Below are 27,784 nucleotides of genomic sequence, written 5' to 3'. Positions count from 1 at the left end.
GTCATGACTGTCCTTGGAACTCATTTTGTAAACCTTGAACTCAGAGATCCACCTGTCTGCCTCCTGAGTGCTGAGATTAAAGGTCTGTGTCGACACTGCTCAATACCAGACTCTTTTTTTTTTTTTTCTTTTAAAAAACTGTTCCAGGGCTGGTGAGGTGGCTCAGTGGTTAAGAGCACTGACTGCCCTTCCAGAGGTCCTGAGTTCAATTCCCAGCAACCACATGGTGGCTCACAACCATCTGTAATGAGAGCTGATGTCCTCTTCTGGTGCGTCTGAAGACAGCTACAGTGTGCTCATATAAATAAAATAAATAAATCTTAAAAAAAAAAGCTGTTCCAAATAAAAGCAAGGAAGAATTATGTTCAGGATGTATTTGTTCCTGTTGAAAAGACAGGTGACATTCCAAGAATTTGTCTGTTAGGCTATATATACCATTTAGTTAAATACACATCAGCAGCTGTCATGAGCAATGGCAATCCAGACAGAGAAGACTTTGCAAAAGTCAGAGGGAGATAAAAAGTGTTGCTGAAATACAGGAAGGACATGAGTTTTATACATACCCCTCCCACCCCCATACATACACAGACACAGATTACAAGATATGGACTTGAAAAAAATAGGCTTGTGCCATTGAAGAATTGGGTGAGAGCTGTAATGAGGTCTCGCTGGGGCTTTTAAGTAAACTACTAGCAGCAGCAGCTTAGAGTGAAGTGGCCAAACAATGGCATGCCTGGGTTGCACAAGAAGATCCAGTGGAACATGGGAAAAGACCTATTTTAACTTTCAGGACTTCTGTATTTTCTAACTTATTAATGTAATAATGAACCATTTGAGTTTATAGGTGGATATATGTAAAGTGTTTACTTAGTTTTTACTGACAGGAGTGTGTGTGGGGAAAGGAATGCGGATGGACTGTGGAACTGTGCAGTAGTTTATGCTGCAGGGGATGAAGGCCTGATTTGAGGTTTTGGCAGTGGAAAGAAAAGGGATGGATTTTTAGGGAGATTTTAGGTAGATGTGACAGGAGGTTCTGGACCCAAGGGATCAGTGAAGATGATCTAGTAAACTTCGTTAAGTTATATTTTACATGGGATGTTCATAAGGTAAGGATCGGCGCAGGGTGCATTCACACTTGGGAGAAGTTATTTTGGTTTGCATTGAGAAAGGAAGGATTGCTTTGTTTTGTTTTTGTGTGTCCCCTGGCTGTACTGGAGCTCATTCTGCAAAACAGGCTGGCCTTGAGCAGAGATCCATCTGCCTCTGCCTCCTGCCTCCCTGGTGCTGGGATTAAAGGTGCTCATTACCACGTGGGGAAGGGAAGGAACCTTTAAGAGCCCCACAGTGAAGGCATGAGCTCTGATAGACAAGACTTAAAGTAGACTGGTTTAAGCTGCAAGAAGGGAATCTGTCTATGGCAGATTTTGAAAGAGAAAGCAGCAGAAAGAAACACTTTTTGAACTGTTAGCCACAGGAAAGGGTTCAGGGATGTTGTGTTGATATTGCTTAGGCCTTGTGAATAACTGAACGGAAGGAAATCAATCTAGAGAAGATGCTGTTTGAGTCCTAGCTGAGCTTGTACTCCAGGGTGTGAGAGAAGCTGGACTAAGGGATTTAGTGCTGAAGGAACAACCCCCTTCCCCAAATGTCTATGACATAACCAGCTTAGTTAGAACTTACATACTGTCTCTTAGTGCTAAATTCTGAGTCTCTCTCTCTTCTACTCCTTCCTTCCGTGTGTGTGTGTGTGTGTGTGAATGTAAAATTTGTAAAAGAAAGTGAATATGTCATGTAACGGTTGTGAGAACCAAAACCTGGTCTAGCCCTCAGCAGAGATGTGATGTGATTATCTAGACAGCTATCAGGAGTATTGTTGATGAGGAAAAAACATGCTGACATATGTATATACACATACATACATATACATATGTGTTATATATGTATATATATATACATACATATATATAATGAATGTATTTACAACAATGTATTTTTAAAAAAAAATACTTGATTCAGTTAGTGAGATAGTTAAGATGCATGGTATGTTTTACTGGATTTATTTGAAGGCCTGAGACCCTGATATCTGAATATTGTTCTTCCTCTTCTAGTTGGGGAGATCAGATGAGCATGTAAGTAATCAGAATTGCAACACTTTAGAACATTTCATGTTCTCATAAATACTGGACATTTTTATTCCATTTTCTTTTTTTTTTTTTTTTTTTTTGGTTCTTTTTTTTCGGAGCTGGGGACCGAACCCAGGGCCTTGCGCTTCCTAGGTAAGCGCTCTACCACTGAGCTAAATCCCCAGCCCCTTATTCCATTTTCTAAAAGACATTAATAATTTATATTTTATCTTAGCTGGTATCAGTATTCAGTCATTTCCCATGGTGCTTAGAGTTATATTTTAAAAAATGGTTATATATAGGAAAATAAACATTTGTAAAAATAGTGCAGCATAATGAACTCCCAAATCACTCTTATTACTCAATTTCAACCCATTAATTTATAGCTTTAGTTTCATTAATGGGTAATGGTTTGTAACTCCTTCCACCTTCCAGTGTTCTGGATTATTCTGAATCAAATTCCAAATGACACATCATCCTTAAATATTTTCCTGTCCCTGGAAGATCTGAAAGATCCTTTTAAACAATAATGCTACACCTAAAATACAAGAGTTCTTTAGTATTATTAAATATATATTTAGCATTTCATGATTCTTTGGCTTAAAAATGTTTAGTTTATTTTGAGTTTGCATATGATGTATGGGTACATCATGGATGATGATGATGATTGTGTGTGTGTGTATGTGTATGTGTGTGTGTAGGTGTGTGTGTGTGTGTAAGTGTGTAAGTCAGGATAACTTTGTGGAGTTCGTTTTCTCGCACCTGTGGGTTCTGGGGATAGAACTTGATGTTCAGGCTTGTTCAGATGGCAAGAATCTTTATTTACTGTGCTCTCTTGCTCTTCTCATTTTACAAAACAGTTTTGTTTGAATATGCTGATGTCATACACTGTATCTGGTTGGTATCTCAAATCTTTTTTTCTTTTTCCAGTTTCTCTCAGTCTCTCTACACGGCCCTAGCTGTCCTAGAACTCACTATGTAGATTAGGCTGGCTCCGAGTTCACAGAGATCTGCCTGCCTCTGCTTCGCAAGTGCTATGATTAGAGGTGTATACCACCATTCCTGTCTCTGCAATTTAGTTCTTATAGAAAAGTGAACTGTTGGTTCTATGTATTCCATTAAATCCTCATGGTTTGTTTAATATGTTCCTCTATCTTTTATATTTTTATAACTTGGTAGTTAGAATGAGTGAGTTGGTGAGATTCAAGTTTATTTTCTTGGCAAGAATCGATAGGTGATAATGGCCTTTTACCAGGTGGCACATGGTAGGTATCTGGTTTACTCTCCTGGTTTAAGTGGCTAGGGTGGTCAGATGCCATATTCTGTTTCTGTTATCTCTTCTGTCAGTTGGAATGCTTGAATGCTACTATAAAGAAAACCTTTTCCATATCAACCTTTCAATGACCTTTCATACAGTTCACACCAGAAATATAGGATGGGTGCTTGTTTTCCTTAAATTTCATACAGATTCCTTGAATTTCAGAAGATAATTTTTTTTCTTTCTTTCTTTTTTTTTTTTTTTTTTTTTTTCTGGAGCTGGGGACCGAACCCAGGACCTTGCGGTTGCTAGGCAAGCGCTCTACCACTGAGCTAAATCCCCAACCCCCAGAAGATAATTTTTTTATTGGGGGGATGCCCCTTTAAATGCACTTATGTAATCTTATTTGGCCCCCCAAGCTATCACAGTTATTATCCTTGCTGATGTTGAATTTGTCCCTTTTTTGGTTGTTGTTTATTGGGAGTTTCAAGTAAATGCTTAATGTCTTTTTGACAGGGTCCTAGGAGTTTCTTAGAGTTTTGTTTTTTTTGGTTTTGTCATAAGATGTTTTAGGGTTATTAAGTGTTTCTTGCTCCAGACCTGTATCTTCTTAGGAGTCCTACCTACTTATGGTGGGAAATGGCCTTAGTGATCTTGGTTTGGCCGTGAGGAGTTTTATTTTTCATGTGGGAAGGTTTGCTATTGGGTCAGTTGTTACCTCTAGGGTTTTCAAGAGGTCAAAACTAGGAAAAAGAGAGAGAGAGAGAGAGAGAGAGAGAGAGAGAGAGAGAGAGAGAGAATATGAATGTGTGTGTACTTAAAGATGAGCTGTATTATTCTGGGCATGGTGCCACACATTTTTAAAAAGCCCAGCTCTTGAGAGGCTGAAACAAAAGAATTTCTGAGTTTCTGCCTCGTCTGAGCTATGTAATGAGGCCTGCCTTCTTAGTGAAGTGTGGATTGTTTGCTGTGTTCACATCAGTCTTTCCCAGTTTCAGATACAGCAGTTTTATTTACCTTCATCACCCTTATGTCTCAGTCTCCCACACTGTGCTCAAAGATTTAATTTCTCACAACTCTCTGGCATTTCCTGTAGTTTTTTATTCTAGACTATTTATTATTATTTAATGCTATTTTTTATTGTTGTGCCTATGATGTATATGTATGGGCTTGTGTGCCACAGTGTTCATGTGGAGGTCAGAAGACCACTTTGTGAAGTCTGAGCTCATCTTCTACCTTTCTGTGGGTTCTAGGAACGGAATGAACCCAGGTGGCTAGGCTTATAAATCATTTACTTTAACCTGCTGAGCCATTTCCCTTGGAACTGGCATTACAGGTAGTTGAAAACTGCCCAGTATGGGTGTTGGGAACTGAACTTGAGTCCTGTGAAACCTGTTATCTCTCAAGACTATAATAGATTTATGCTTATTCCCCTTCTGCCTGCCCACCTAGGAAGGGGGAGGGAGAGAGAAAAAGTGAAAGAAAGTGAGGCAGTCATGTACCATTTGCATATATAGGGGTCAGAGAAAAGCTCTTGGGAATTGGTTCTCTCCTTCCACCTTGGTTTTGAGTAGGGTCTCTAGTTCTTTCTGCCACTGCACTGCATAGGTAAGCTTTCAGCCAATGCTGTTGCTGCCTCCTGTTTCACTCTACTGGGTACTGGGGCTGGGATTACAAATGCAATCACTGTGTTTAGTTTTTTTTACATAGGTGGTTGTATTGGCTAGTTTTGTGTGTCAACTTGACACAAGTTGGAATTATTACAGAGAAAGGAGCTTCAGTTGAGGAAGTGCCTCCATGAGATCCAGCTGTAAGGCATTTTCTCAACTAGTGATCAAGGGGGGTGGGGGTGAGGGCCCAGCCCATTGTGAGTGTTGCCGTCCTGGGTTCTATAAGAAAGCAAGCTGAGCAAGGCAGGGGAAGCAAGCTAGTAAGTAATCCCTCCATGGCCTTTGCATCAGCTCCTCTTTCCTGACCTGCTTGAGTTCCAGTCCTAACTTCCTTTGGTGATGAACAGCAATGTGGAAGTGTAAGCTGAATAAACCCTTTCCTCGCCAACTTGCTTCATGATGTTTTGTGCAAGACTAGAAGCCCTGACTAAGACAGTTGCTTAGCAGGTACTTTACCTACTGAGTCATCTTGAAGGCCCATTATTATTTAATGTGGTAGGCTTTTATTTGTTTTGATCCATGGTTATAAAGAATGTATAGTCAAATCATTTCTTTGTGGTTGTGTCACCAACTTAAAATATAGTTGGCTTTAAACAGTTTTAATCTTTTGGGGAGTTGCTTTTTTTAAGCTCATGGATAATTTTATTAGAATTTAAAAGAACAACCTTAGGGCAGGCAAGCTGTAAATTTTAGCACCTGCCCAAGGAGGAAGATGGAGAAAAGGAAGAGAGAGAAAACCATGGTGGAAGTGGGGGATAGATAGCTTCAGAGAAAAAGAGTAATGAAGAGATTACAACCAGTATTGGGGGGGGAGAGAGAAGAGAAGAAGAAGAAAAAAGAAGGAGAAGAAGAAGAAAAGAAGAAGAAGAAGAAGAAGAAGAAGAAGAAGAAGAAGAAGAAGAAGAAGAAGAAGAAGAAAGAAGGAGAAAAAAGGAGAAGAAGAAGAGGAGGAGGAGGAAGAGGAGGAGGAGGAGGAAGAGGAGGAGGAGGAAGAAGAGGAGGAAGAGGAGGAGGAGGAAGAGGAGGAGGAGGAAGAGGAGGAGGAGGAGGAGGAGGAGGAGGAGGAGGAGGAGGAGGAGGTGGTTAAGAGTCTGAGTTAGAAAGGTGGGCAGACCTAACAGAGCTATTTGCTGCAGCTCTATAAGGAACTGCTGGAATTGCTTTTTAAAAGACAATTGTACTTGTTTTTATCATCACATATAATATGGCTTCAAAGATAAAGCTACAGGAGAGGTATATTCATGGAAGAATCTCTGCTTCATTCCCCTTTGCTTCTCTTCTCCATAGGTAACTAGTTTGGTTTTAGACTTTTGTCATTTCACTAAAAGTGACTACAAAAGGCAAACATGCAGTATATTCATGCATTTTCAAATGAGTAGTCAGGCCTTCAAATGAGTAGTAGTAGCATTCTCCTTTTGACTTTTTTTCATCCTGTAAAGAGATGGCTCTTAGCAATGTGTAGAAACCACCTTTCCTTCTCTATACACAGCATAGCATTCATTAAGTAGATGAACCATGATTTATTCAGCCCGTTTCATAGGATGAGTAAGTTACAAATGTTGCAGAATTCAATACTCTTGAGTACAATATGTATATTGTACTTTTTAGGATGGAATAGTGGGTCGAATGAAAGTTTAGGACGGGGGGGGTATTATAGCTCTTCAGTGAAACTTGGGTAGCATACCCAAAACTTTTGGTTTGATTCCCAGTGCTGGAAGAAGAACACGAAGTCATTCTGTAATTTTGCTCGATGTTCTTTTCCACATGATTTGTGTTAGCTCTCACTGTCACAGGAAAGTGCTGTGACAAAGTGCTGTTACGCTTATATCTTTGTCAACAGAATGTATTTGTCACACCTTAAACGGCATTTTGATTGGGCTGGGGATGTAACTCAGTAGAGTGCTTGCCTGGCATGGATTTGATCCTCAGCATGGCGTAGAGCAGGTGCGCTGATGTGCATCTTTAATCCTGGCACTTAGTAGATTAAGGCAGGAAGATCAAAAGTTCAAGGCCATCTTCTGCTATGCGGTGAGTTGCAGGCTTGTTGGGACAGCCTGAGACTTCTCAAAAAATTTTAAATCAAAGTTTTAAGTACACAAAATCAAATCTTGATAAGTTCATAAAAAAATAAGCCCTTTACCCTGCACTTTTCCATTCTTGTTTGGAGACAAACTCCGTTAACCAATCCTATTTTTAGTTGTTGATTCACCCATAACCTTAGATAAATCTGTCTGTTAATTAATCTTAGACAGTAACTACTGATTCCCTAAGATGAAAACTGAGTGCCTTTATAGTGCCTTTCTTTTTGTGTTTTGTTTTCCTTCCTTCCTAACTTCTTCTTTTCCCTCCTCTCTCCTTTCTTCCTCCCTTTTAGTGTTTTGAGACAGGATTTCACGTATGTAGTTCAGACTGTGTTTATGATCCTCCTGCCTCTGCCTCTGCCTCATGAGTGGTGATAGCAATGTGCCATTATTTAAATTTTGATGTATGACCAGAGCCAAGTTTTCAATGCCTCATCTTTGTTTTAACTCTAGATGTAGAGTGTTTGTTTTGAATATTTAAAAATAAGAATTTATTTCTACTAGGGTGTATAGGGCATTAGAATAATATTTTTTTTTCCTGTTTGGAGAAGGATGTTAACATTAGGGCCTAGTGAGCTTTTTTTACAGTTGATCCAGAATTTAACATTATCCTAATCCTACCTTTATTATTAGCTTCAAATGTATATTTAAATAGTTTTGCATTTATTTGTGCAGTACAGTAAAGTCTGCCATTACTTTGGGGGATCTTGTTTCCTAAAATAGTATTCTTTTTCTTCCTTTCCTCTTCCAGGATTTCCTAGTCCATCTAGTCCAGCTAGAACTACATAATAGAACATGTTTCAGAGGCGGGGAGGGGGATAGAGGGGGAGAAATAATGTGATTGATTGATTTCATTTTTGGAAGTTCCTCCCCTTGCCTTCTAGGGTCCCCTCCCCTGCTTTCTGTTTCAGTCTGTGTAGTCATCTGTGATGCAATCCTGGCAGGCCCTTGTCACTACTTTACTGAATTGATTCCATTATCTCCTAGTCTCTGGGCTATCATTTTTGCTTTGATTTATCTGCAGAATACAAGCTCAAGTTGTAGGAGACACTGCAACAGCAGGCTTGTAGGAATGCTTAAAAAGTAAACCAGGTTCTTGACAGCAGGTAACAAATGCCTTTTTTCTCAACCTTGATTAGTAATTTATGTGGACATGGATGTTTAGGGTGGCAGAATTGCCCCTCAACTTTACCATTGGGGATGTAGAGCACTTGCAAAGTACCCAGCACCACACACACACACACACACACACACACACACACACACACACACACACACACGTAAGAATGCTAGGAGATATGGGCCATAGGAGAGGAAGGGTATTAAGATTGCCTGGAGTAAATGACTATGCTAATTTGGGTTATGTTAAGTTTCATGTTACTGTCCATGGGTAACTTTTAGAGTTAAAAGTTGGACCTGAAGCTCATGAGCAGACTGAGAACTATGCTGGTTAGTTTTATATGAATTTGACACAAGCTAAAATCATCTGAGAGGAGGGAGCCTCAGTTGAGAAATGCTTTGTTTAGATCAGGCTGCCAGCAAGCTGTTAGGGCATTTTCTTAGTGATTGGTGGAGGAGGGCCTGGCCCATTATGGGTGGTGCCATCCCAGGGCTGGTGTTTCTGGGTTCTGTAAGAAAGCAGGCTGAGCAAGCCATGGGGAGCAAGCCAGTGAGCAGCACCCCTCCTGGCCGCTGCTCCAGCTCCTGTCTCCAGGTCCCTGCCCTGTGTGAGTTCCTGCCGGATGGTGAACTACAGCATGGAAGTATAAGCCAGTTACCTCTGACTCCCCGGTTACTTTTGGTCATGTCTGATTACAGCAAAGAAGCCCAAGCTAATAAGACAGGAACTGAAGATAGTTTGGGAATTAGTTTTCAGGTGATGAGCAGAGAACCAAAGGGACTTCAGGACTCTTTAATTGGCAGATAGAGGTTTGGGAGGAAGGGCAGACTTGTTGGTATATAGGGCACAGTGCATATCTTAAAAGACATCTTTTTCTTTCTTTTTTAACATTTTTTTTTATTTTTTTATTTTTTCAAGACAGGGTTTCTTTGTGTAGTCCTGGCTGTCCTGGAACTTAACTTACTCTGTAGACTAAAGAATTGTGCCATCATGCCTTGTTGATGGTGACTTTTAAAAACATAATATTTATGTGTTGTATGTGTGTGCGTGTGTGTGCACACGCACACACACACGCACGCACACACACACGCACGCACACACACACACACACACACACTCGCCATGGTATATGTGTAGTGGTCAGAGGTCAGATTTTCTGGAATTCTCTTCTTTTACCATGTGGGTTCTGGGATCAAACTTAAGTAAATCAATCATTAGGCTTAGTCATAAAATGTCTTTACCTGCTGAGTTATCTTACTAGCTTTGGGTTTCATTTATTTGTTTATTTGAGACAGAGTCTCACTATATAGTTCAGATGGACCTAGAATTTGCTTTGTAGACTAGGCTGGCCTCAGCCTCACAGAGATCCATCTGCTTCTGCATCGAAAGTGCTGGGATTAAAGGTGTGCACCTTCATATATAACCCTGAGTTTTGTCAACCCCCTCTATTTGTGTTGGTCATAGTTCCATAGGACTAATAATCCTCAAATCATTTGACTTTAGCATTTCTCTTTGGGATTATAAATATATGTGTTTTTGGTTTTGGCTTGTGTTGTTATGCTGTTTTTGTGCAGTAAATCCTGGGGATCTAGAATGTGCTTGTCTAACTGGAAAGAGCAGTCCAGGTTATTTTGATTGCTGTGACCAGAATATAAATCCTAGCCACTCGTCCACTCATCACTGAAAGTTGCTTTTGTCTACCTGTCTGCTTATTGGCACTACAAGATGGGCAGTTAGGGTCAGGAATTAAGGAGGAAGAAATTTATGGTGTCCTGGTGGCCTATTTCTTAGTACTTTCTCAGGTAAATTGGACTGACCTTCCATCTTGGTCTGACTTCCTCATAGGAAAAGTTTCACGTTGCACAGGCAAGAACAATTTAGCAGAATATAAGTTGCAAATTATTAGTTCAGTGGTGCTTAAGCATGCTCAGGTGGTGGAATATCTCAGTGTCATGGTATTCTGTGAAATGCTATGAAATATTTATACTTTAAACTTCAAACTACATTTTCCCTCTAAATGAGATGCTATTTTATATTGTATTTCAGAATAGAGAAGAACAGGTGAGGACAGGTTATGAACAACTTATAGTAAGAAAATTTTAAATTATATTATCTTATTTTAAAATGCAAATTGGGAAATAGCCATTTTAGACCTTAATCTATGTCTAAAACCTCCAACAGTTCTGGCAAGTTTACTGGAGAATCATTAAATTAATTGACTCTGGGAGAGGGATGGGAAACTGGAATAAATGAAGACAGACCACACCTTCCCATTAGTGAGCTATTGAATGCTGTTCCCTGTGCACACTGCCATTATCATTTTCATCAGAAGTAACTGTTGAGCTTGGGCATATTGACCTGTCTCATAGAAAGGGTTAGGGAGGGTCATCAGACCTGAGAAGTCTCTGCCAGCTTTATACACTTCTACCCTATCTGCATGTATCTTGTTGTCTCATGAGATGTCAGCCTATACAGAGGGTGAAAGATTAACTGAAGTGAAGAATCCATGCATCTAAGGAGAAGTCATCATTCATGCTGGGTTGAGACTCCTGTTGGTATGGCTGCTTTCATTTACTGGTTCCCAAAGTTGGACTTCGGTGGACTTGTATACCTATTATTGGTACCCTATTTCAGGGGTTGGGACCAGCAATTATTTATCTCTTTCCATAGAAACTGATAAATGAGAAGGAAGAACTGGCCTCGAGATCAGAGGGATGAATTTGGTTGTGTAAACTAATGATATTCTAGGAAAGATATGTAACACACAGTTAGAAAATAGGGCCTGCCACACAGTTAGGCTGTTAATAAATGTTGACTGCTGCTGTCGTGCCTCTGTTCTTGGGGAGAGAAGGTAGATGTTTAGAAATTATTGGCATGGGTAAAAGAGGTGAAGTTGTGAGAATTATTTTAAGACAGTAGAGCAAAGTGAGATTCAAGATTTGAATCAAGGGGGAAGGGACAGAGTTTAGTGGTCTGTGTGCTTAATAGAAATAGGAATCTAACAAGGCTAATAACTTGGTTTCATGGTGGGTTTTGATGTCCTTTGAGGAGATAGTTTTGATGGTAGGTGCTCATTTATTTACTAAATCAATGCAGAAAGCATTGTCTTTGATACCCTCTCCCTGTAATAAGGTTGGTTATCCCCATATCCTATTCTAAACTACTGCTATATTTAATTTTTAATAAAATTTATTTTCATATTTATTTGTGTGTGTGTGTGTGTGGGGGGATATCCACTGAAGCCAGAAGAGGGCATCTGATACCCTGGACCTGGAGGTAGTTGTGTGATTGTGATCTGCCCAATGTAGATGCTGGGAACCGAACCCCAATTTTCTTGTAAAATCAGCAAGTATTCTTAACCACTGGGCTATCTCTCTAGCCTCAAATTTACATTAAGTAAATCAAAAAAGTAAACTATAATAATTTGGGCCTTATCAAAAATAAAATCTTTTGCTTTTCAAAATATGCCATTAAAATAATGAAAAGAACTACAGATTTCTAAAAATTTCATATATTGTATAGGCTTTGGCTTGCTAAGATCAACAACCCAAGATCTGAATAAACATAATTAAGGAGGATAAGCACATGATAGCAAATAAACACAAGAAAAACTTCTCGGTATCACCATTTATTAGGAAAGTGCCAATTAAAAATACGAGAAAGTACATTCCTGATATGATGACGAAAATGAAGAAAGACTGTCAGTCTCGTTAGTGAATGTAGCAGACACTGAACCCTAATGTGCTGTCACTCCTGCACTCAGAGGTGAGATCTGGAGTTGAACTTCCACCTGTGCTCTTTCGCCAGCCCTCAGTTTTGGTCATGGCAGACAGTGTTGATGTTTTTTTAGCCCTGTTCAGCTGTACCCTCATGTCCCCTCATGTCTGCATCTAGAGTCTGAGTCTAGTGTGGGAGGAGAAGATGTAGTTCCTCTTCTTGGAGAGAAGGTCCGTCTGTGCAAGACCTGTTTCTCTCCTCTCCTTGCATTGCAGTTGCCTGGCCTTAAATTAGTTTGGGGGCTGGTTTGATTCCATCTTGTGGGATAATGGAGAAAGAGTGGCCAGCTCACCACTACTTCAGTGGTATTGAGTGGCATTAAGTCATCTACCCTAGCCAGCCTGCTACTGTTTCTTTTCTAGATTCTGTGAATTTTACCCCGGTGTTACAGATGCCTAGCTGTGGGGACAGCGTGGAATGTACCCTTGACATGTATCTGGAATACAAGTATATAAATTCCTTTTTAAAATCTTGCAATGTAGTCATAGGATTGCTCTAGGGTGTGAGTGTGTTGTCCTGGAGAATGCTCATATACATCCCACCAAGAACAATGGGAAGGTGGGGACCGGGAAAGGTAGATAAGGCATTAAAAGCAGTTGTTGGTTGTGCACCATGCCTTTCTCCCCTTGGGAATAGTGATAAATCTTATACTTCCTGAACCTTTTTGCACTTTTTTCCCTCTTCAGATAGACGAAGTTGTCCAAACTGGCCTCCAGTTCCCAGATCTTCCTGCCTCAGCTTCTCAAGTACTAGACTTATAGGCATGTAACACCATATCCTGTCCTTCTTGTGGCTTTTATTTTTATGGTTTCTCATTCTGAGCCCTATTTTATATAATTTCTTCAGATTCACTAATTCTCTCTCTCTGATTGTATCATTTCTGTAGCCATTTGGGAGAAATATATATTTTTTGAGTTATTCTTACTTTGAGAAACATTTTGTTTTGGTTTGGTTTTGTTACGTCATAGTTTATTATTACCCTTTGCTCATTTCAGTTTCTTATTTCTTTTTTTTTTTTTTTTTTTTTTGTTCTTTTTTTCGGAGCTGGGGACCGAACCCAGGGCCTTGCGCTTCCTAGGCAAGCGCTCTACCACTGAGCTAAATCCCCAACCCCAGTTTCTTATTTCTTTAAGCTAACTAAACATCCCATTTTCTATATCCAATAATTCTACTACCTGCGGTCTTAGAAGGTTTGATTCAGTATTCTTTTATTTTTGAGCCTCTTATTTATAGAATTGTTTCTTTATTATTATCATTACATATATATGTGTATACATGTATACACATATGTGGATATATGTACATATGTATATATCTGTGTATATAATAGTGGCCAGTTTTTTCCATCTTTATTAAATTGGGTATTTCTTATTTACATTTCAAATGTTACTCCCTTTCCCAGTTTCCAGCCAACATTCCCCTAGCTCCTCCCCGTCCCCTTCTATATGGGTGTTCCCCTCCACACCCTCCCCCCATTACCACCCTCCTCCCAAGAATCCCCTTCACTGGCGGTCCAGCCTTGGCAGGACCAAGGGCTTCCCCTTCCACTGGTGCCCTTACTGGGCTATTCATTGCTACCTATGCAGTTGGAGCCCAGGGTCAGTCCGTGTATAGTCTTTGGGTAGTGGCTTAGTCCCTGGAAGCTCTGGTTGCTTGGCATTGTTGTTCATATGGGGTCTCAAGCCCCTTCAGCTCTTCCAGTCCTTTCTCTGATTCCTTCAACGGGGGTCCCATTCTCAGCTCAGTGGTTTGCTGCTGGCATTCGCCTATGTATTTGCCATATTCTGGCTGTGTCTCTCAGGAGAGATCTATATCCGATTCCTGTCAGCCTGCATTTCTTTGCTTCATATATCTTATCTAGTTTGTTGGCTGTATATGTATGGGCCACATGTTGGGCAGGCTCTGAATGGGTGTTCCTTCAGCCTCTGTTCTAAACGTTGCCTCCCTATTCCCTGCCAACGGTATTCTTGTTCTCCTTTTAAAGAAAGAGTGAAGCATCCGAATTTGGTCATTCTTCTTGAGTTTCATGTGTTCTGTGTATCTAGCATAATACAATTCGAGCATTTGGGCTAATATCCATTTATCAATGAGTGCATATCATGTGTGTTTTTCTGTGATTGGGTTACCTCACTAAGGATGATAGTTTCCAGTTCCAACCATTTGCCTACGAATTTCATAAAGTCATTGTTTTTGATAGCTGAGTAATAATCTATTGTGTAGATGTACCACATTTTCTGTATCCATTCCTCTGTTGAAGGGCATCTGGGTTCTTTCCAGCTTCTGGCTATTATAAATAAGGCTGCTATGAACATAGTGGAGCATGTGTCTTTGTTATATGTTGGGGCTTCTTTTGGGTATATGCCCAAGAGAGGTATAGCTGGTTCTTCAGGTAGTGAAATGTCCAATTTTCTGAGGAACCTCCAGACTGATTTTCAGAATGGTTGTACCAGTCTGCAATCCCACCAACAATGGAGGAGTGTTCCTCTGTCTCCACATCCTCGCCAGCATCTGCTGTTACCGGAGTTTTTGATCTTAGCCATTCTGACTGGTGTGAGGTGGAATCTCAGGGTTGTTTTGATTTGCATTTCCCTTATGACTGAAGATGTTGAACATTTCTTTAGGTGCTTCACAGCCATTCGATATTCCTCAGCTGTGAATTCTTTGTTTAGCTCTGAACCCTATTTTTTTTTAACCCTATTTTTAAACAGGGTTATTTTTCTCCCTGCAGTCTATCTTTGTGAGTTCTTTGTATATTTTGGATATAAGCCCTCTATCTGTTGTAGGATTGCTAAAGATCTTTTCCCAATCTGTTGGTTGCCGTTTTGTCCTAACAACAGTGTCCTTTGCCTTACAGAAGCTTTGTAGTTTTGTGAGATCCCATTTGTTGATTCTTGATCTTAGAGCATAAGCCATTGGTGTTTTGTTTAGGAAATTTTCTCCAGTGCCCATGTGTTCGAGATTCTTCCCCACTTTTTCTTCTATTAGTTTGAGTGTATCTGGTTTGATGTGGAGGTCCTTGATCCACTTGGACTTAAGCTTTGTACAGGGTGATAAGAATGGATCGATCTGCATCCTTCTACATGCTGACCTCCAGTTGAACCAGCACCATTTGCTGAAAATGCTATCTTTTTTCCATTGGATGGTTTTGACTCCTTTGTCAAAAATCAAGTGACCATAGGTGTGTGGGTTCATTTCTGGGTCTTCAATTCTATTCCACTGGTCTATCTGCCTGTCTCTGAACCAATACCATACCATTTTTATCACTATTACTCTGTAATACTGCTTGAGTTCGGGGATAGTGATTCCCCCAGAAGTCCTTTTATTGTTGAGGATAGTTTTAGCTATCCTGGGTTTTTTGTTATTCCAGATGAATTTGCAAATTGTTCTGTCTAACTCTATGAAGAATTGGATTGGAATTTTGATGGGGATTGCATTGAATCTGTAGATCGCTTTTGGTAAAATGGCCATTTTTACTATATTAATACATGAGCATGGGAGATCTTTCCATCTTCTGAGATTTTCTTCAATTTCTTTTTTTAGAGGCTTGAAGTTCTTATTATACAGATCTTTCACTTGCTTGGTTAAAGTCACACGGAGGAATTTTATAATATTTGGGACTATTATGAAGGGTGTCGTTTCCCTAATTTCTTTCTCAGCTTTTTTCTCTTTTGTGTAGAGGAAGGCAACTGATTTATTTGAGTTAATTTTATACCCAGCCACTTTGCTGAAGGTATTTATCAGCTTTAGTAGTTCTCTGGTGGAACTTTTGGGATCACTTAAATATACTATCATATCATCTGCAAATAGTGATAATTTGACTTCTTCCTTTCCAATCTGTATCCCCTTGATCTCCTTTTGTTGTCTGATTGCTCTGGCTAGAACTTCAAGAACTATATTGAATAAAAAGGAAGAGAGTGGGCAGCCTTGTCTAGTCCCTGATTTTAGTAGGATTGCTTCAAGTTTCTCTCCATTTAGTTTAATGTTAGCGACTGGTTTGCTGTATATGGCTTTTACTATGTTTAGGTATGGGCCTTGAATTCCTGTTCTTTCCAGGAACGGGTGTTGAATTTTGTCAAATGCTTTCTCAGCATCTAATGAAATGATCATGTGGTTTTTATCTTTCAGTTTGTTTATATAATGGATAAGGTTGATGGTTTTCCGTATAATAAACCATCCCTGCATGCCTGGGATGAAGCCTACTTAATCATGATGTTTGATTGGTTTGATGTGCTCTTAGATTCGGTTTGCAAGAATTTCATGGAGTATATTTGCGTCAATATTCATAAGGGAAATTAGTCTGAAGTTCTCTTTCTTTGTTGGGTCTTTGTGTGGTTTAGGTATAATAGTAATTGTGGCTTCATAGAAGGAATTTGGTAGCCCTCCATCTGTTTCAATTTTGTGGAATAGTTTGGATAGTATTGGTATGAGGTCTTCTAGGAAGGTCTGATAGAATTCTGCACTGAACTTATCTGGACCTGGGCTCGTTTTGGTTGGAAGAATTTTAATGACTGCTTATTTTCCTTCAGGAGTTATGGGTTTTTTTTAAATGGTTTATCTGTTCCTGATTCAGCTTCAGTACCTGGTATCTGTCTAGGAAATTGTCCATTTCCTGCAGATTTTCAAGTTTTGTTGAATATAGGCTTTTGTAGTAAGATCTGATGATTTTTTGAATTTCCTCTGATTCTGTTGTTATGTTTCCCTTTTCATTTCTGCTTTTGTTAATTTGGACACACGCTCCGTGTCCTCTGGTTAGTCTGGCTAAGGGTTTCTCCATCTTGTTGATTTTCTCAAAGAACCAGCTTTTGGTTCTGTTGATTCTTTGTATAGAATGTTTCTACTTGGTTGATTTCAGCTCTGAGTTTGATTATTTCCTGCCTTCTACTCCTCCTGGGTGTATTTGCTTCTTTTTGTTCTAGAGCTTTTAGGTGTGCTGTCAAGCTGCTGACATATTCCCTCTCCTGTTTCTTTCTGCAGGCACTCAGCGCTATGAGTTTTCCTCTTAGCACAGCTTTCATTGTGTCCCATAAGTTTGGATATGTTGTACCTTCATTTTCATTAAATTCTAAGAAGTCATTAATTTCTTTATTTCTTCCTTGACCAGGTTATCATTGAGTAGAGCATTGTTCAACTTCCATGTGTATGTGGGTGTTCTTTCCTTGTTGTTATTTAGTACCAGCTTTAGCCCGTGGTGGTCTGATAGGACACATGGGATTATTTCTATCTTTCTGTATCTGTTGAGGCCTGTTTTGTGCCCGATTATATGGTCAGTTTTGGAGAAAGTACCACGAGGTGGTGACAAGAAGGTATATCCTTTTGTTTTAGGATAGAATGTTCTATAAATATCTGTCAAGTCCATTTGGTTCATAACTTCTGTTAGTCTGTCCATGTCTCTGTTTAATTTGTTTCCATGATCTGTCCATTGATGAGAGTGGGGTGTTGAAATCTCCTACTATTATTGTGTGAGGTGCAATGTATGCTTTTAGCTTTAGTAAAGTTTCTTTTATGTATGTAGGTACCCTTGTATTTGGAGCATATATATTTAGGATTGAGAGTTCATCTCGGTGGATTTTTCCTTTGATGAATGTGAAGTGTCCCTATTTATCTTTTTTGATGACTTTTGGTTGAAAATCGATTTTATTCGATATTAGAATGGCTACTCCAGCTTGCTTGTTCAGACCATTTGCTTGGAAAGTTGTTTTCCAGCCTTTTACTCTGAGGTAGTGTCTTTCTTTGTTTCTGACGTGTGTTTCCTGTAGGCAGCAAAATGCTGGGTCCTCAGTATGTATCCAGTTTGTTAATCTGTGTCTCTTTATTGGGGAATTGAGTCCATTGATATTGAGAGATATTAAGGAATAGTGATTGTTGCTTGGTGTTATCTTTGTATTTGTAGGTCAGATTATGTTTGTGTGCTTGTCTTCTCTTTGTTTTGTTGCAAAATGATTAGTTTTTTGCATTTTCTAGGATGTAGCTTGCCTCCTTGTGTTGGGCTTTACCATTTATTATCTTTTGTAGTGCTGGATTTGTAGAACGATACCGTGTAAATTTGTTTTTGTCATGGAATATCTTGGTTTCTCCATCTGTGTTAATTGAGAGTTTTGCTGGATATTGTAGCCTGGGCTGGCATTTGTGTTTTCTCAGGGTGTGTATAACTTCTGCCCAAGAACTTCTGGCTTTCATAGTCTCTGGTGAGAAGTCTGGTGTAATCCTGATAGGTCTGCCTTTATATGTTACTTGACCTTTTTCCCTTACTGCTTTTTATATTCTTTCTTTGTTTTGTGCATTTGGTGTTTTGAGTATTATGTGACGGGAGGCGTTTCTTTTCTCCTCCAATCTATTTGATGTTCTGTAGGCTTCTTGTATGTTTATGGGCATCTCTTTCTTTAGGTTGGGGAAGTTTTTTTTCTATGATTTTGTTGAAGATATTTACTGGTCCTTTGAGCTGGGAGCCTTCACTCCCAACCTGTTCTATACCTTCTATACCTGTTATATCCTTAGGTTTGATCTTCTCATTGTGTCCTGGATTTCCTGCATTTTTGGGGGCAGTAGCTTTTTCCATTTTCCATTATCTTTGACAGTTGTGTCGATGATTTCTATGGAATCTTCTGCTCCTGAGATTCTCTCTTCTATCTCTTGTATTCTGTTGGTGGTGTTTGTATCTATGGCTCCTTGTCTCTTCCTTTGGTTTTCTTTATTGTTGTTTCCGTTTGTGCTTTTTTATTGTTTCTATTTCCATTTTCAATTCCTTCACCTGTGTGATTGTGTTTTCCTGAAATTCTTTCAGGGATTTTTGTGTTTCTTCTCTAAGGGCTTCTACTTGTTTACTTGTGTTTTCCTGCATTTCTCTAAGGGAGTTCTTTATGTCTTTCTTAAAGTCCTCCATCATCATGATCAAATGTGATTTTAAATCTAGATCTTGCTTTTCTGGTGTGTTTGGATGTTCATTGTTTGCTTTGGTGGGAGAATTGGGCTCTGATGATTCCATGTAGTTTTGGTTTCTGTTTCCTGGGTTCCTGCGCTTTTCTCTTGTCATCAGGTTGTTTGTGGTATTTCCTTATTCTGCTATTTCTGACAGTGGCTTGACCATGCTATAGGCCTGTACGTCAGGAGTGCTGTAGACTTGTTTTCCTGTTTTCTTTCAGCCAGTTATGGGAATAGAGTGTTCCGCTTTCAGGCGTGTAGTCCGTTCCTGTCCACTGGTTTTCAGCTGTCCCTGTGGGTGGGAACCAGAAAGACCTGCCCCTACTTCTCCTGGGTCCCTGTGTGTAGGGGGCCCAGATGGCGCTAGGTCTTTTTCTCTAGAGTCAGAAATGTTGGCAGAGAGTAGTCTCCTCTGGTTTCCCAGGCTTGTCTGTCCCTCTGAAGGTCTAGCTCTCCCTCCCACGGGATTTTTGTGCAGGGAGCTGTTTGACCAGGTCCTTTCAGATCTGGGGACAGTCTGGACTGCAGAGCTCCTGCAACTTCACTGCCCCTATCTTCCTGTGCCCAGTGGCTCTATACACTTTCCTCTTTGGCCTGGCATGTGGGAAAGGGGTGTAGAAGTGGTGATCTCTCCTGCCCTGCAGTCTCAGGATTGCCCACATTCTGAGAGAATTGCCGGCATGTCTGGGCGATGAGCTCTCTCTCCCATGGTATTTGGGAGCTGGGAGCTGTGGGCTGGGATCATCGAGGTTTGGGCGCCAGCTAGAAACCGAAAGTGTCCGGTCCCAGAGGAATTTTACCTTTGTGTGTCCTGAGTCCACCAGGCAGGTCACTTGGAGCAGAAATGTTGGTCTTACCTCTTGTCTTGGGCTTGAAGTCGCTCCTCAGGGCTGGGTTTCAGCTCACCGTGAGGGCAGCAACCAGAAGGGCCTGCCCCTCCTTCTCCTGGGTCCCTGTGCACAGGGGGCCCAGATGGCGCAAGGCGTTTTCCTCTAGAGTCAGAAATGTGGGCAGAGAGTAGTCTCCTTTGGTTTCCCAGGGGTGTCTGTCCCTCTGAACGTCTCGCTCTCCCTCCCACAGGATTTGGGTGCAGGGAGCCGTTTGACTTCAGATTCGGTGCAATGTGGACCGCAAGGCTCCTGCAGCTTGATTCCCCCTATTTTCCTGTGCCCAGAGGCCTTATACACTTTCCTCTTCAGCCAGGGATATGGGCAAAGGTAGGCACAAGTGGCAGTCTCTCCTGCCCTGCAGTCTCAGGATTGCCCACATGTCTCAGTCATCAGTTCTCTCTCCCACGGGGTTTGGGAGCATGGAGCTGTGGGCCCGGCAATAGTGGGCAGTTTTAGTTGGGTGGCACTAAAAGGCCCATTCCATGCTGGCTTTCCTCTTTTGCCCTTTTCACTTCATCTATGTCCTTAGCCTAGGGGGTAGTACTACCTACATGCAGAGCAGATCTTTTTCCTCAGTTAATCCTCTCAGCTCCTACATCAGCTGTTCTTAACCCTTTGGGGTTGAACAACCCTTTCACAGGGGTCACCTAAGACCATCAGGAAACACAGATATTTACATTACAATTTATAACAGTATCAAAATTACAGTTACGAAGTAGCATCAAAAGTAATTTTATAGCTGGGGGTAACCATAACATGAAGAACTGTATTAAAGGAACACAGTGTTGGAAAGGTCTTGGTTGATTCTAAATTCAGTCAAACTGACAGTGAAAATTAACCATTACCTCCTTAGTATGAATCTTAGTTTTGCTGATATTCCTGGAGCCTCATCAGAGCAGAATGAAGCTTGAATTGGATTGAATAATATCTGCTAGGTTTTTTTTTTTTTTTTTTTTTTGTCATCTTGACCAAGCCAGAATCATCTGGGAAGAAGAAATTACAACTGAGACAATGCCTCCATTAACTTGGCCTGTAGCAAGTTTGTGGGGGTATTTTCTTGATTAATGGTTGGTGTTAGTGGGCTCACCCTCGCAGGTGGTTCTGGGTTATAAAGCAAACTGAGTGAGTCATACAGGGCAAGCCAGGTAACAGTATTCCTTCATGGCCTCTTCTTCAGTTTCTGCCCCTAGATTCCTGCCTTCCGTTCTTGCTTTGACTTCTCTTCAAACTGTAAGAAGAAACACCCTTTTCTCTCCAAGTTGAAGCCCAATTAAAACAATACCTTTTGGGAACCAACTAGCCTTTATATTTTGATTATTTTACTAGATTCATTGTTCTCTTCTGAATCTTCCTCATTTTTTGCAAGATCCTCAATACACCTGAGGAGATGGGGAACTGAGGAGATGGGGAACTGAGGAGATGGGGAAAATCCATTATTTATGATTGTTTCCTATGGGCTCCAAGGGTTCTTAATACTGGCAGATTGTCACAGCAGCATTTGCAGCTGTAGGTTTTCCAGCTTGCAGTCAGGTTGATTTAGGTCTTGTTCATTAGCTTCTTTATGGCACCCACATCTTCCTGGGCATCCACATCTCCATGGGGATCCACAGTTTGCTCATGCTCTTTTCCCTCTTTATAATCTACTCCACCAGGTCAGATCTTGAAATGTTTATTTCATGTCCCATCTCTTCAGGATGTTCTGTTGAGCGTTTGGAAAGTTTGTATCCAAAAACATGAAAATAGAGTCATGCAAAAACAGCTATTCTCCTGTCACCAAAATTTTTGAAAATAAATTATACATGTTTTTTAACACTGCAAGGGCAGGAGGAAGATGTCGATTTTATAATTGAATTAGATACTTCATGAAGAAAAAACTCTGCACTGTTCATTTTTCTCATTTTGTTGCAGACCATGAAGAAACTTGTTCATTCAGTGTACACTGTCCATAGATAATGTGGACCATGGGCTTCATTTGAAATGATATCTTCAGTTTGCAAACCCACAGCATTTGGTTTTACCAATTACTTGGACCCTAGTTGTGTATTTTCTTATGCCAGTACTCACAGTTGCCTGTTTTCCTTCATATTTTATTATGTTTCCTTGACTGGGCTGTAAGCCCCTTAAGAGCCATTATCCGTATGTATTTAGATTACTCATAAGTATGTGTTGAATGAGTTAAATTTAGATGCTTTGGATGATAGTTGAAACCTAGAAATATTTATAGAGTGCATGGTTAAGTGTATCACAGCTCTGAATATTGTTTATTTCTCCAGGAAAAAGAAGTTTTAATATGAATCATGGGTTGCTTACTCATCGCTCTCCTCAGGGAATTTCATTCAGTTAACAAACTTACTGAGTGCTTGTTAAAAGCCAGTCCTTTTGTTTTAGGGGCTTGGGAATACAGGGATAAAGCAAAGCAAGGTTGCCAGTCTAGCGGGTAATATTACATATGTATGTGTAAGTAGGTAGCATAGCATACCACCTGGGAAGCCATATCATAAAGCTTTGAAAATGAGCCTTGTGAGGACATGGAGAGAGCAACTGGGTTTTGTAAGGGAGTCAAGAGAGGCCTCCAGAGAGGAGGAGGCATTTGTTATTCACTTAACCACTCATTCAGCAAATCTCTTTTAAGTGTCTTCAACTTGCCAGGTCTAGATGCATCCTGAAAAGGATACTGTTAAGAGATAGAAGATATTTGAGGCAGGAAAACTGATAAAAAACATACACTTGGAAGGAAGTTTTGTGTTTGAGTTTGTACTACCTCTCCAGAGGCAAGCTACTGTTCTAATTTCTATAGGACAGTATATGTATACATGTGTGCAGGTGTGTTTGCAGTGTGTGTGCAGGTGGAGGAGGTTAGGGGTTGATGCTACTAAATCTTTTCTATTGCTTTTTGCCTTTTTTTCTTTATTTTTTAACTGGAGTTTTAAAAATTTATTTACATTTCAAATGTTATTCCCTTTCCCGGTTTCCCAGCCATAAACCCCCTATGCCATTTCCCCCCTTCTTCTATGAGGGTGTTTCCCCACCCATCCACCCACCCTTCCCACCTCCCTGCCCTGATACTCCCCTACACTGGGGAGGTCGAGCCTTGACAGGACCAAGGGCTTCTCCTCCCATTGGTGCCCAACAAGGCCATCCTCTGCTCCATATGCAGCTGGAGCCATGGGTCTGACCATGTGCACTCTTTGGGTGGTGGTTTAGTCCCTGGGAGCTCTGGTTGGTTGGCATTGTTGTTCATATGGGGTTGCAAACCCCTTAAGCTCCTTTGATCCTTTCTCTAACTCCTCCAATGGGGACCTGGTTCTCAGTCCAATGGTTGACTTCGAGCATTTGCCTCTGTATTTGTCATGCTCTGGCAGAGCTTCTCAGGAGACAGCTATATCAGACTGCTATCAGCTTACACTTCTTGGCATCAGCAATACTGTGGGGTTTGGTGGCTGCGTGTATATTGACTGGATCCCCAGGTGGGGCAGTCTCTGGATGGCCTTTCGTTAAGTCTCTGCTCCAAACTTTGTCTCCGTATCTCCTCCTATGAATATTTTTGTTCCCCCTTCTAAGAAGGACTGAATCATGTGCACTTTGGTCATCCTTCTTGAGCTTCATGTTGTCTGTGGATTGTATCTTGGGAAATCTGAGCTTTTGGGCATGCATACCATGTGGATTTTTTTTTAAATTTTGTGATTGGGTTACCTCACTCAGGATGATATTTTCTAGTTCCATCATTTGCCTATGAATTTCATGAAGTCATTGTTTTTGTTATCTGAGTAGTACTCCATTGTGTAGATGTACCACATTTTCTTTATCCATTATTCTCTATTGAGGGACATCTGGGTTCTTTCCAGCTTCTGGCTATTATAAATAAGGCTGCTATGAACGTAGTGGAGCACGTGTCCTTGTTATATGTTGGAACTACTGTGTCCAATTTTCTGAGGAACCTCCAGACTGATTTCCAGAATGGTTGTATCAGTTTGCAATCCCACCAACAATGGAGGAGTATTCCTCTTTCTTGACATCCTGGCCAGCATCTGCTGTCACCTGAGTTTTTGATCTTAGCCATTCTGACTGGTGTGAGGTGGAATCTTAGGGTTGTTTTGATTTGCATTTCCCTAATGACTAAGGATATTAAACATTTCTTTAGGTGCTTCTTGACCATTGGAGAATCCTTCGTTGAGAATTCTTTGTTTAGCTCTGTCTCCCATTTTTTAATAGGGTTATTTGATTCTCTGGAGTCTAACTTCTTGAGTTCTTTGTATTGATTGGATATTAGCCCTCTATCAGATGTAGGATTGGTAAAGATCTTTTCCCAATCTGTTGGTTGCTGTTTTGTCCTAAAGACAGTGTCCTTTGTTTTACAGAAGCTTTACAATTTTATGAAATCCTATTTGTCTATTATTGATCTTAGAGCATAAGCCATTGGTGTTCTGTTCAGGAAAATTTCCCCAGTGCCCATGTGTTTTAGGATCTTCCACTTAGTCTTTTATTTGTTTGAGTGTATCTGGTTTTATGTGGAGGTCCTTGATCCACTTGGACATGAATTTGTTCAGGGCAATAAGAATGGGTTTATTTGCATTATTTTACATGCTGACCAACAGTTGAACCATTTGTTGAAAATGCTTTCTTTCCACTGGTTGCTTTCAGCTCCTTTGTCAAAGATCAAGTGACCATAGGTATATGGGTTTATTTCTGGGCCTTTAATTCTATCATTGATCTACCTGCCTGTCTCTGTACCAATACCATACAGTTTTTATCACTATTGCTCTATAATACAGCTTGAGGTCAGGGATGGTGAATGCCCCAGAAGTTCTTTCATTGTTGAGGATAGTTTTCACTATCCTAGGTTTTTTGTTATTCCAGATGAACTTTCAAATTGCTCTTTCTAACTCTATGAAGATTTGAGTTGGAATTTTGATGGGGATTGCATTGAATCTGTAGATTGCTTTTGTCAAGATGGCCATTTTTCAATGTTAATCCTGCCGATCCATGAGCATGGGAGATCCTTCCACCTTCTGAGAGCTTCAACTTCTTTCTTCAGAGACTTAAAGTTCTTGTCATACAGATCTTTCACTTGCTTGATTCGAGATATTTTATGTTATCTGTGACATTCTGAAGGGTGTCATTTCCCTAATTTTTTTCTCAGTCTGTTTATCCTTTGAGTAGAGGAAGGGTACTGATTTGTTTGAGTTAATTTTATACCCAGCCACTTTGCTGAAGTTGTTTATTAGGCTTAGTAGTTCTCTGGTGGAACTTTTGGGGTCACTTAAGTATACTATCATGTCATCTGCAAATAGTGATAATTTGACTTCTTCCTTTCCAATCTGTATCCCTTTGACCTCCTTTTTTTGTCTGATTGCTCTGGCTAGGACTTCGAATACTATATTGAATAAGTAGGGAGAGAGTGGGCAGTCTTGTCTAGTCCCTGATTTTAGTGGGATTGCTTCAAATTTCTCTCCATTTAGTTTGATGTTGGCTAGTGGTTTGCTGTATGTTGCTTTTACTATGTTTTTGTATGGGCCTTGAATTCCTGTTCTTTCCAAGACTTTTAACACGAAGAGTTGTTGAATTTTGTCAAATGGTTTCTCAGAATCTAATGAGATGATCATGTGGTTTTTTTTCCCTCTTTGAGTTTGTTTATATAGTGGATTATGTTGATGCATTTCCATATATTCAACCATGCCTGCATCCCTGAGATGAAACCTACTTGAGGGATGATTTTTTTTTTGATCTGTTCTTGGATTCGGTTTGTAAAAACTTTATTGAGTATTTTTGCATTGTATATTTGTAAGGGAAATTGGTTTGAAGTTCTCTTTCTTTGTTGGGTCTTTGTGTGGTTTAGGTATAAGCGTAATTGTGGCTTCAGAGAAGGAATTGAGTAGTGTTCTTTCTATTTTGTGGAATAGTTTGGACAGTATTGGTATTATGTCTTCTATGAAGGTTTGCTAGAATTCTGAACTAAACCTATCTGGTTCTGCACTTTTTTTGTTTGGGAGACTTTTAATGATTCTTCTATTTCTTTATGGGACTGTTTAGATGGTTTACGTGCTCCTTATTTAACTTTGGTACCTGGTATCTTTTTAGAAAATTGTCCATTTCATTCAGATTTTCCTGTTTTGTTGATTATTTGTATAGTTCTTTTTGTTTCTAACTGGTTGATTTCAACCTGAGTCCCATTATTTTCTGCCATGTACTCCTCTTGGGTGCATTTGCTTCTTTTTGTTCTAGAGCTTTTAGGTGTGCTGTCAAGCTGCTAGTGCGTGCTCTCTCCAGTTTCTTTTTGCAGGCACTTAGAACTATGAGTTTCCTCTTAGCACTGCTTCCATTGTGTCTCTTGAGTTTGGGTATGTTGTGCCTTCATTTTCATTAAATTATAAAAGTCTTTAATTTCTTTATTTCTTCTTTGACCTTCTATCGTTGAGTAGAGTATTGTTCAGCTTCCATGTATGAACAATACATGTGTATGTGGGCTTTCTGTCGGTTTTGTTGTTATTGAAGATCAGTCTTTGTTCCTAGTGTTCTGATAGGATGCATGGGATTATTTCAATCTTCTTGTATCTGTTGAGACCTGTTTTGTGACCGATTATATGGTCAGTTTTGGGGAAGGTACCATGAGATGCTGAGAAGAAGGTATAGTCTTTTGTTTTAGGATGAAATGTTCTATAGACAATCTGTTAAATCCATTTGGTTCATAACTTCTGTTAGTTTCACTGTGTCTCTGTTTAGTTTCTGTTTTCATGATCTATCCATTGGTGAGAATGGGGCGTTGAAGTCTATCACTATTATTGTGTGAGGTGCAATGTGTTCTTTGAGCTTTAGTAAGGTTTCTTTTATGAATGTAGGTGCCCTGGCATTTGGAAAATAGATATTCAGGATTCAGAGTTCATCTTGGTGGATTTTTCCTTTGATGAATATGAAGTATCCTTCCTTATCTTTTTTGATAACTTTTGGTTAAAAGTTCATTTTATTTGATATTAGAATGGCTACTCCAGCTTTTCTTGGGACCCTTTACTTGGAAAATTGTTTTCTAGTCTTTTACTCTGAAGTAGTGTCTGTCTTTGTCACTGAGGTGTGTTACCCGTATACAGCAAAATGCTGGGTCCTCTTCACATATCCAGTCTGTTAATCTGTGCCGTTTTATTGGGGAATTGAGTCTATTGATGATGAGAGATATTAAGGACAAGTGATTGTTTTTTCCGGTTATTTTTGTTGTTAGAGGTGGAGTTATGTTTTAAGGCTCTTTTTTTGGGTTCGTTGCAAGGAGATTACTTTCTTGCTTTTTCTAGGGTGTAGTTTCCCTCCTCGTGTTGGAGTTTTCCATCTGTTACCGTTTGTTTGGCTGGATTTGTGGAAAGATATTGTGTAAATTTGGTTTTGTCATGGAATATCTTGGTTTCTCCATCTATGTTAATTGAGAGCTTTGCTGGATATTGTAGCCTGGGCTGACATTTGTGTTTTCTCAGGGTCTGTATAACATCTGCCCAGGATCTTCTGGCTTTCATAGTCTCTGGTGAGAAGTCTGGTGTAATCTGATAGGTCTGCCTTTATATGTTGCTTGACATTTTTCCCTTACTGCTTTTAATATTCTTTCTTTGTTTTGTGCATTTGGTGTTTTGAGTATGTGACAAGAGGAATTTCTTTTCTCCTCCAATCTATTTGATGTTCTGTAGGCTTCTTGTATGTTTATGGGCATCTCTTTCTTTAGGGAAAGTTTTCTCCTATAATATTGTTGAAGATATCTGATATCTACTGGTCCTTTAAGTTGGGAGTCTTTACTCTTTTGTATACCTATTATCCTTAGGTTTAATCTCATTGTGTACTGGATTTCCTGTACATTTTGGGCTAGGAGCTTTTTTCGTTTTACATTATCATTGATAGTTGTGTTGATGTTTTCTATGGTATCTTCTGCTCCTGAGATTCTCTTTTCTATCTCTTGTATTCTGTTGGTGATGC

General features: G+C 39.9%; 1 protein-coding gene across 17 annotated transcripts in view; it reads left to right on the top strand.

Moving 5' to 3' along the window:
• Window positions 1-27,784, top strand: part of Dennd1a (DENN domain containing 1A) — a 487,315-nt gene that overhangs the window by 7,656 nt on the left and 451,875 nt on the right. For 5 of the 17 annotated variants that reach the window (XM_039105292.2, XM_039105287.2, XM_039105285.2 and 2 more), the window contains exon 2: window positions 20,028-20,164. The exons of 11 other annotated variants lie outside the window; for them this stretch is intronic. In XM_039105292.2, coding sequence (XP_038961220.1) covers window positions 20,028-20,164 — 137 coding nt within the window. Of the gene's footprint in view, window positions 1-20,027; window positions 20,165-27,784 lie in introns of those variants that run through there. One more of the 17 variants, XM_063283981.1, reaches the window with a different exon arrangement.

Source organism: Rattus norvegicus, chromosome 3 (assembly GCF_036323735.1).
Source record: "Rattus norvegicus strain BN/NHsdMcwi chromosome 3, GRCr8, whole genome shotgun sequence".
In the NCBI taxonomy this organism is placed as follows: domain Eukaryota; kingdom Metazoa; phylum Chordata; class Mammalia; order Rodentia; family Muridae; genus Rattus; species Rattus norvegicus.
Note: the sequence above shows the minus strand (reverse complement) of the source record. Positions and strands in the feature narration are given on the sequence as shown.